This window comes from Mycetomoellerius zeteki, unplaced genomic scaffold (assembly GCF_001594055.1).
Source record: "Mycetomoellerius zeteki isolate Tzet28-1 unplaced genomic scaffold, Tzet1.0 scaffold69, whole genome shotgun sequence".
NCBI classification, from domain to species: domain Eukaryota; kingdom Metazoa; phylum Arthropoda; class Insecta; order Hymenoptera; family Formicidae; genus Mycetomoellerius; species Mycetomoellerius zeteki.
Window position 1 is genome coordinate 471,837 of NW_017257708.1, and position 10,640 is coordinate 482,476.

The following is a 10,640-nucleotide window of genomic DNA, read 5'->3' on the forward strand; positions in this document are numbered from 1 at the left end:
TGATACCAAAACATTTTTAACATCAAAAACTAGAAAAAAGTATTTCAGAATTATTGTGAAAATAAAATAAGAATATAAATAAATTCTAATTTTCTTTATGATATTTCGATGACAAAAAATATTTATAAAATAAATTCTTATATTTTTTAAAATAAAAAATTTAGTTTTAATTTCAAATTAAATGTATATTATTATGTGGATGTTGTTAAATATCTAATCATTTAATTTTTAAAATAAATTTTCTATTTACCGTTTAATTTAAATAATTTAAATCAAATAATTTTTTTAATTCAGATAACTTTTAAGAATTAATTAAATTAAAAACAAAAATTAATTGTAACGTCAAAATGATGAAAATTATATTAACAATATATATTCAATAGCAAAAAAATGTGCAAAGAATTTTTTTTTTTAATGTTTACTGCGTCGTTTATTACATCACAATATTACATTCCACGAATTTTTCATTGTATTATTTATCTATCGTGTTTCACAAATTTCACAAATTTAGACATCACACGAACGATTCACGAGGGACCAAATTAACGATTAATCCTCTTCTTGCTTCATCCGCATTTTGACCCGTTTCAATTCTTCATAACGAGCGACATACTCGTTCACCGTCGCGCATAGATCTCCGTTGTTTTCCATTGCGAGCTCGAGGGAAGAGAACAGGCTCTCCAGTAAATGACTCGGCCACTCGTCGGTTGATCTGACAATCGTTTCGACCAAATCCTCGATTTGCGAGCTGTACAATTTCTCAGTGCTAGACGGGGCCGAAGAAGCGCTGGACGTTAATCTCTGCCGTTTGGACGACGGACCTTCCCCGGACGCGTTGTATTCTCTCTTAATATTCATTCCTAATAATCATCAAGTTTATAAAAGTATACAAATCCATTGCGATTTATACTGTTCGTGTAACTCAATTCTAAGAAATCGCCCTACTGAAAAAAATCATGTCACAAAGTACATAACGAAATCATGTAATTAAGGTAAGTAAATCACGAATTATTCCAAATTAGTACTTATGTGATTTTTTAAAACCACATATAGTCCCTGGCCACATTATTATGACCACCTTATCTTTTTGCACTCTTTTCTATTTGGTTAAATTTTAAATATATATTATGATTTATTGAACAATTTTATGTCTAATCAATTAATTACAACTTGGCAATGTTAAATCAATTATATTTTATTATAAAATACAGCAAACAAAACATGCAAAATAAATATAAATTGTTGTTAGACATGTTAATACAACAACAATTTATATTTATTACTTACCGTTATATTTTATTAATATTAACAATTTACGTCACGAGACAAAGTGTTCTAAATAGAGATTATATGTAACTTTTTTTTTTTTTTTGATGACGGAGGGGAAATGCCTACGCATTCCCTGGGTCTCGGGGGTGAACCCAGGGATATGTGGGGCTTGCACCCACTAAAACCTCTCCGGGTGTCCTGTCGCTGGCCGGTGTTGGGGGGCTCCCAGGAACGCGTGCAGCATACTTCTGGGAGCCCCCCTGGCTCTTCGGCTTTCGCCGACTCGTTCCCGCCCGGGGCCTTTGCTAGTCCCGGGCAGCGCTCATGCGCGACTTCTCTAGTAGATTATATGTAACTTCGGCGTGGTTAAACAGTTGACACATGTCAAAATGGCGATCTATGTTAGAGTTGCATGCACAGTAATTTAAAAAACAGTATTGCCACATGAAATACAAATTTTTCTACCACTTTTTATAAAAATTTGCCAACTTATCATAAAAATATTGTAAAATTCAACAATGGTCATAATAATGTGGCCAGGAACTGTAATTTGAAAAGTCACACAATATGTATTTTTCCTTCTATTTCTATCATTCAATTCTTTAAAATTCAATAACTATAAAATCACATGATGGATGAAAAATTATTTCTAATATTATGTGATTTTTCAAATTACGTTTTTAAAAAATCACGTACTCTGATTTATATTTTTTTGTTATATAATGAAATCAAGACAAGTAAATCATGTAACAGATTATTCCAAAGAAGAGTACGTGATTTTTAAAAACGTAATTCTTTGTGATGTGATTTTTTCAGTAGGGCGTATATACAGATTGGACTTATAAGATTATCAATTATAAAGCAGTTACTCGATCTGGAAGATGTCGAGTGCGAGGACCGTACAGCTCCGAGCTTATTTCGCGCTTTCGATTGCATTTTAATCTTTCTGGTCGTGCCGCGTGCCGTGCTAATCTCTTAGAGACCATTACGATACACATTAACATGCGTATATATATCGTACATAAAACTTGTATTAAAAAATATACCTAGTACTCCATTAGAGTCGGTAGAGTGTATATGATTCTTCAGCTTCCTGTTCTCACCCTTGAGCTTCTTCGGGCACGAGATTGGCGTCAGATCAACTACGTTTGTTAGAAATTGATATATTAACCATTGTACACTGTTATTATTTCAGACGGATAATCACCTTGCGAGGAGCGATCGGAAAGACTGTCGGATTTTCCATTAAACAACTGTTTGAAAAAGGAACGTCGCTTTTGCGGCGAAGGCGATTTCACTTCATATATTTCGCCGCGATTATCGTCATATAATTCTGCAATCTGTGACAAGCGGCGCAAATGATTAACAATTATGCACTTACGAGCATATTGGAAATATATCAATATTTAAAGGTCAGTCGTTTAAGAGATAATTTGTTTAAATCCATTTTGACTATTTTCTAAAATGATTCTATAAATATTCAATATTTTCACTTCAATTTTTTCAATCTACCATTTTTATATATAAATATACTTAAATATATCTTAATGAATATGTGCTATCATATTTATATCTCGAAGTAACTGCTTAAACTTTCTTATTATTCTCAGACTCTTATTATTCTTAGATTCTTAATATATATCAAGTTATTAATATTCTTATAATATAAGATAGATTCTTATTAAAATCAAATTATTAAGTCTTATAAAATATTTATTGGTATCAAAATTATTAAACTGCTTGTTAATTTAATTTATGCAGATATTCCATAAAGACTCGAACAACGCTTAAACGGAGATTCCTGAGATCATTTTAAGACGAAAATTCTAATACCAAAATGTTGAGGCTATAATAACTTTTGAATTATAATTGATTAAAGATAGTATGTAATTCGAAAACTATTATAGCCTCGATATTTTCGTATTAGGATTTTCATCTTAGAATGTTCAAAAGAGTCCAGAAATAATAATAGAGGCTATAAAAGTAAAATGTTTTTTACTTACAAGCATTTAAAGTTAGCTTATAATTAAAAAAATTTGTGCAGTTCGACATTTTGGTATTAGAATTTTCGTCTCAAAATGATCTCAGGAATATCCCCTTAAGCGTTGTTCGGGTCTTTACGGGACACCCAGTATATAAATTCATACTGTGAAATATTTAGATCCGCTTTGACCGAAAATAAGGTTTCTCTTACTTACAGTTAAATTTATTCTCATCCGTTCAATTTCGAATTATAATTTTTTAAACCTTGATATACTAAACATGTACAAAACACGGGCAGAAAAGTATTAAACATGTTCAAAAAACAAGGGAATATTAAAAAGACAAAAAGGATATCAACCTTTAGTGGCAGATTAATGTGTCGACAGTGAGCGGTCATTAGCACGAGCATGTGCACCGATCGATCGAGACCACGTATTAAAGAGGTAAAAACCACTCTCGCCGTCTCATCCACCAGATCCCACCAGGTCAAGACCCCGGGCATATACAGCAACGCTGGTAGGGTGCGTCGCGCGGTTTTGATTTTCTGTTATTACAACAAAATGACGACTGTCGTCTGATATTTTGTTATTTTTTTCAAAAATAGGAAATAATTGTTTTCTACTTGTATCATGGCTTCTTCAGCCGCCTTGCCCGTTTCCTCAAACAACGTCGTAACGTCCAAGATGTGACACGGCAAGTGTTCCAAGGTGTGCAGCAACGCCGGGCCCAGATGACGAGTGTGGGAATCATCTTCACCGCATAGCAAAATTCGCGGACAGCCGCTCGATTTGGACGTGGCTTTGCCTGTACTGCGGTCACACGCGAATTAGTATTTGATTTTCGCCTCTCTGGATATTTTCATATCACTTACATGTTGTCAGAAGTCAGCATGCCGGCTGGACAAAGTGTTTGCAAACGCGACAGGATTCCAGTTAGATCCTCGTGCAACAACGGTTGAATTCTGAAGGATAAGCTCTTAATCGGGGCGACTATAACGCGATGCGACGCTGGAACGATGTTTTGGCGTGCCTTTAAGAAATCGTCCTTTTCCACCTTGATAAGAAATATTTCTCTTGCAATTAGATGTTTTACTTTATGTAAGAATAGTACGAAATATACAGAATAATATAATATATATGAAATGTATGTATGCATATTTTTACATAAAAATTATTTCTATATAAAGTCTATTTTTTTCTATGAAGTGATTTATTTTATTTATTATGTAAGAAAATCAAATCAGTATTTATTGTCACCAAGTGTCTTACTTTGAGATGGCGTTCATTGATGTGATACTTAGACTTGGAATTATAGATCTGTGGATAATTTCTGCGAACGGAGCACATAACTGCTTCAGCGCAAAGAGCCTGCAGATCACTGCCGCAGAATCCTAGCGTTTTCGATGCCAGATACGCCAAGAATTTCTGCGCTGGTTTCTGCTTCCAGCTTTTGATGTGCACCTGTCCCCGTACAAAAAATCAACATTTTCCTTTTCATCATTAGCTTTTTTCTTACACATTTTTGTGATATTTTTTACTAGCAGAACGGTACCGAAAGTATCTCTTTTCTGGCACTGTAGCAAGGCAGAGGAAAGTACAGTTCTTTGTCAAATCTGCCGGGTCTCCTCAGAGCAGGATCTATCGCATCAATTCTATTAGTCGCGCCTATCACTATGATCTCGGAATTGTTGTCCAGACCATCCATCAAGGCCAAAAGAGTGGAGACAACGCTGGCGTGAACAAAATCCTGTCGACTAGATCTCACAGGCGCGAGACCGTCGACTTCATCGAAAAATATAATACACGGTTTCGTCTGTTGTGCCTGGAGAAGAAAATAATTTTTTTTTCTTTGGATTGGAGATGAAGTGGATGCTCACTTCCTATGGAAACTCTACGGGAATACAGCATAAAATATTGGAAAATGTTTTCAAACAAATTTTTTAATATTTAAAAGGATATTATTAAAAAAGTTCTAACAATATTTTAAAATGATTTTTTTCATGATAACATTTTTAGAAACATTAAAAAAATTTGTTAGAAATATTTTTTAAAATATTCTTTTTTATCACTCAGAAAATATTTTCTAAAATATTTGAAATATTTGATATTTCTGTGCTGTATGGGCTCTTGAATTAATATGCATGACTTTTTGCAGATTCAATTTTATGGGACAATTTGCCCAAGTTTTAAAGAAAGTTGATTTTAAATTTAAATGTTTCTTTAAACTCTGAACAGATAAAATGATAAGAGCATGGAATTATAAGAGACCAAACTTTACCGACCAGGGAAAAAATCTTTTCGAGCTTTTTCTCGCTTTCTCCGACCCATTTGCTAAGACAGTCGGAACCTTTGCGAGAGATGAAGGAGACCTTACGTTCGGAATTGCTGCATTCTGTCGCTAATGCGCTGGCTACGAGAGTCTTTCCCGTTCCTAGTAAAGAATGAAACAAGAGAGATCCACCTTGCATGATGAAGCATTTGACATTACCTGGAGGGCCGTGAAAGAGTAAACCGCGCGGTGGTCTGAGATTAAATTTAGCGTATACGTCCCCGTACATCAATGGGAATAGGACCATCTCCTTTACAATCCTAATATGCTTCTCCAGCCCTCCGATACAGGAGAAATCTTTCACCGCGCCAGACATCTTTTTGTCTTTTCCAAGAACTCGAGGAGAGTTAAACCGATCTACTTCCACTTCTGTTGCAATATAATCAATGTAAAAATGTCAATTACTCAATATAATTAACGTAAAAATGTTAATTATTCAATATAATCAATGTAGAAATATCAATTACTCAATATAATCAATGTAAAAGTGTCAATTACTATCATCGATGTCTCGATGGAAATTCACGATTTATTCGTGCATCCTGAGGTGATCTTACGATCGGTATTGTCACTGGAATTTTTACGCAAATGTTATTCGGAGTTATGAGAACCTACTACTCAATTTCAACATTATTCCTGACATTATCGTCAGCTAACAGACGGAAAGTCACACGGATCGATTCTCGTATCGATACGACGCTCATATATTTCAATTTCCTTCCTGATAAAAAAATAAAGGAACGGACAGAAAGGAATGCAAATAAATCGCCAGCGAATCGGTTACATTACGAAAGTTTTATTTCACTATAATATATGACAATAAAATGTATTACTTATATGATAAAATAAATAAGGCAGTGGATGCATCTCGTCGCTTTTCGTCCGTATCTTTTACAACTTCGTCGTGTATGCGCCTAAATTCTTAAGGCTACCATCTACTCTGCGTGCGTACATTGTCAGTAGAAAAAATTGCCAGATACTTGATATGCTACAGCTCAAGTTCGAGCGTGTTAATACTTCATTCTTTGTAGAGAGTAGTCTTAAGGGATGTTATATTGAAAAAGAGATAGAAAGAAAGAGAGAAACAGATAAATGTGGTCGCTCGTCCGTAATCGGCAGTGTTTGCAAGATAGCTTCTCGATTCGATAGTGCATACATTGTTTATACATATATGTATATGTACGTATAATGCGGATTTTCATGCGGTGGTATTGCGAAAACGACGGCATACCGACGAGCACCAAGAACGTAATCGCAGAACAGCCGTCTCTTTCGGATTCGTGATTTCGAGTGCGGAATGTAAATCTGTGATCGCTAGAAGAAAAATCATATATACACATCCGTCTGCGAGTTAACGGTGTAACTTCCGTATTTTATCTGAACACTTTGCAACAGTTATAATTATGTATATGCAGGAGTGAGGTCTTGCATTATCTGTCGTTAGCTTCTTTGGCAAATACCGGATACTTGTATCGATCCCCGTTGCGAGAGAATCAATGATAATTCACGTGAAGCAATTCTTCTTTTTCCTTCCTTTTCATCCTTCTTCATTTTCGAACGGGGCTGAGAATCGAGAATATGTGTACAATCGCATATGCATAATACGAACGCTGGGAAAAAGCGAGCGTTTCTTTTTTTTTTTTTTCCTTTCCTAAACCTCAGTCTTTTCGATTCTACTTACTAAAGAATTTCGCAAGTAATACAATCGAATTTCGACGAACGATCCAATCGCCGAAACGAAACGAATTCTTATCACAATAACTACAAAAATTTCTTCGCTACGAATGCATCACCTGACGCAAAAAACGGATATGCTACCAACAAAATTTGTAGATTACCTCTTAAATCACGCTCTTGCAAACGAAAAACGTTACAGCTTAACAATAACGACGTATCCCTAAGATATTACTCGTGGATCACATGAGAGATTTATTGACAGAGTTTATTTACTATAGCTCCTATTCGATTGTATGATTTGAACAGCAAAGGATGGATTGCGCCCTGTATGTATGTTGCCTCCGATGTATTGTTTAAACGGTTATTGAAAAGAATCTGCTTTTCTCAGGCTGTTCGGGACAGCTTAATTAAGTGAAAACGAGTTTTCGTCTCGTCGCATACGACTTCATCTGGTAACTAATCGTTCACAATTACAGCAAGTCACAACCAATACACGAATCTGGGGAAGGCAAGTTATATCCTAAATATTCGCTAATATTTATACATGTACATACATATAACACAAAGTCTCCCAGAATCGTCACAGTTCTTCTCGAGCATGAATACTTGGATTTCCGAGTAATAAGAACGGCAGTTTTTTTTCCTAAATCAAAACATAGCTTTGTAAAGTTGACCATCTATTAAAAATTTTATTTGTCTCACTTTTGGATAGATACAAAAATTAAAAGGTCAAGAAAATAAAAAAGAAAATCAAGTGGAAGAAAGTGCGATAGTTCTGGGATATTTTGTAGAGCGACGGCCAGATATTCAAGAGTGCCTAGGACCGACTGGAAGTCTCAACGTTTTATATTCCTTTCCATTGCCGTTTCGAATTTTAAACTTGATATTATTTATTTCTTCTGGTAAATTTAGTAAAAAGGATAATTTTTTGTCACCAATTTAAATCCCAATCCTTGCCATGTATTAATTGTTGCGGCTCACTTTTGGGAATCTAACGCGCGAACGATTAATTTTGTTATTTTAGAGTCATTCACTTTTTAAGAGTCTTCGAAACCGCTCTAAACATGACTAACTAGCCGCCACTGCATCATATATATATATATTTTTTTTTTATCGAGGTATTTCATATTTATAATAGTGTAAGTGTGTGTATATTAAGTGCCCTGTTTCCATCTTCAACGAGTAAAACCTTATCCTTTTTACAACTTTGGTCTATTTAAATTGCAGATTACTAGTCACATTTCGAATACACCTTAAGTTATTTCGTATGAACTGAATTGCAAGGACAGATCAAAAGTTATCATCACACAAGAAAAAGATCACATTTAACTGAAACAATTATTCAGTTAGAAAGATAGTAGTTTTGACGAAAAAGTATTGTTACATATATAGATATATGTTCACTCATATTTCTTTAGACATCGAATATAATTTTTATGATTTAATATTAAAAAATTTAATATTTAATATAAAATTAAAACACTTTATATATGAATTTTTTCTCTTGAGATAATAAGCTTTGATCGTTTTTAAACGTCAAGTGTATCATCTTATACTATAAGTAATAATTTGAATTGATACATCCTGTAGCACGAGGTATATTTTGATACACAAGGAGAAAACCACAATCTTACTCTCTATAAATCTTTTGGAGTGAAAATTGAGCCAGTCAATGAATGAAATTTTTTTTACTGTTGAACAAGACTAGCAGATTTTCATTTTTTTGAAATAAGATTTCATTTTTTTAGAGTAAGATTTATTCCAAAAGAATGAGATCTCACTCCTTTTTTTTGGAGTGAGACTTCCTTGGAGTGACTTTTACTCCAAAAGAGTGAAATCTTACTCCAAAAGAATGAAATCTTACTTCTAAAGAGTGAAAATCTACCACTGTCCAAGAGTAAAAATATTTTCTCTCTTTTTTCAAGACTGGCTCAATTTTCAGACTTTTGGAGTGAGATTTCACTCTTTTAGAGATGAACTTCAAAAGATTTAAAGAGTATATATATAAAAAATGTAAGGAAAAACACGTTTCGTGTTTCAACTTTACTACGTATGTAAATTTTTATTCGAATTCAAAATGAACAATTCTAAATAGTTAGCAATTTAATAAAATGAAAAAACTCGTGTGATAATATAAAAAAAGAACCGCTATCCAAAATTGCGGACAATTACCGTGCCATATTAATGGCTTTGCTTAATAAAGATTGAATTAAATTAAAATTGTTAAGTACACAATGTATCAATTCTTGTGTTTTCATTGTCTCTTATACAGGGTGAGGAAAAAATATAGGGACCCCGAAATATGTCGAAAAATATAAGTTTTATAGAAAACTGTTTCAAGTTAAAAGTTGTAGGTTTTAAAAAGGTCTATCTACCAATCTTATCAGTTTGACCTCGGATAGCGTCGCGGTGAGGCTAGGTTTTAAATGGGAGGTTTCCATTCAAGATATTTCTCCGGCTACAATCGCGCTAGAAAATTAATCGCGTACAACCCACGAATATGCCTCTCCGCGCGTGCTCTCTCAAGAGAGAAACTTTTGAGGCGAACGTACACACGCGTATAAATGTCATATCTGTGCGCACGAACACTAGTTCGCACTGAAGACGGTTGAAATGTGACGATAGCATGTCTCTGGCTGCGTTCCGTTTCACGCATGATGCATCTTTTATCCTTGTTATTCATCGAATGTTAAACAAGAATTAATGATGCATATCATGCGTGAAACGGAACGCAGCCTCTGTCTCGCCGCTCGGCGTGCGAGAAGTATTCCATCAAATTACAAATTTAAACTACTCTAATTCAGAAACGCTAGGACTCTACTTTTTTTTATAAGGTTCCTATAATATTTCTACATTACATACATATATATTTTTTTAAATCTGTAGAAGATTTACGCCGCAAAGTATTAAAATATTGCTTCGGCAAGGTTTGGTATAGAGATTTATGTATTAAAAGCTAAAACTTTGGAGGTGAATATCTCCATTTCGGCACCGCTAGAGTTTTTGAAATTTTAATCATATATAGATAAAATTATTTTAAACATAATATCCAAATTTCAACAAAATCTGTAGAAACTCAATTTCTCGGAGAAATACCTTAAAGAAATCAATGTGACTTTGACTTGACTTTGGTGATGCCACCCAAGGTTAAACTGATAAGACCGGTAGATAAATCTTTTTAAACCTTGCAACTTTTTTATCTGAAACAGTTTTCCATAAAACTTATATTTTTTTTAGATATTTCGGGGTTCCGATATTTTTTCCTCACTCTGTATGATCAATATAATGTAATTAGTTGAAAGAAAAATATATATTTTGCAAAATGTGTATATGTGTCTGTATACATATAAAGTATGTATACAGGGTGTTTCCAAATTAAATGG

The 10,640-nt window shown here is 33.9% G+C and overlaps 1 protein-coding gene across 1 annotated transcript in view; it reads right to left on the minus strand.

Moving 5' to 3' along the window:
* Nucleotides 1–399: 399 nt before the first annotated feature.
* Nucleotides 400–10,640, minus strand: part of LOC108729008 (ATPase family AAA domain-containing protein 2) — a 21,347-nt gene continuing 11,106 nt past the window's right edge. The window contains exons 18-28 of the mRNA XM_018457907.1: nt 5,740–5,916; nt 5,534–5,682; nt 4,804–5,073; nt 4,521–4,712; nt 4,124–4,305; nt 3,875–4,061; nt 3,617–3,796; nt 2,477–2,615; nt 2,316–2,411; nt 2,139–2,243; nt 400–860 (exon numbers count right to left, since the gene is read on the minus strand). Of these exons, the coding sequence (XP_018313409.1) occupies nt 550–860; nt 2,139–2,243; nt 2,316–2,411; nt 2,477–2,615; nt 3,617–3,796; nt 3,875–4,061; nt 4,124–4,305; nt 4,521–4,712; nt 4,804–5,073; nt 5,534–5,682; nt 5,740–5,916 (1,988 nt within the window). The 3' untranslated portion in view covers nt 400–549. The remainder of the gene's footprint in view (nt 861–2,138; nt 2,244–2,315; nt 2,412–2,476; nt 2,616–3,616; nt 3,797–3,874; nt 4,062–4,123; nt 4,306–4,520; nt 4,713–4,803; nt 5,074–5,533; nt 5,683–5,739; nt 5,917–10,640) is intronic.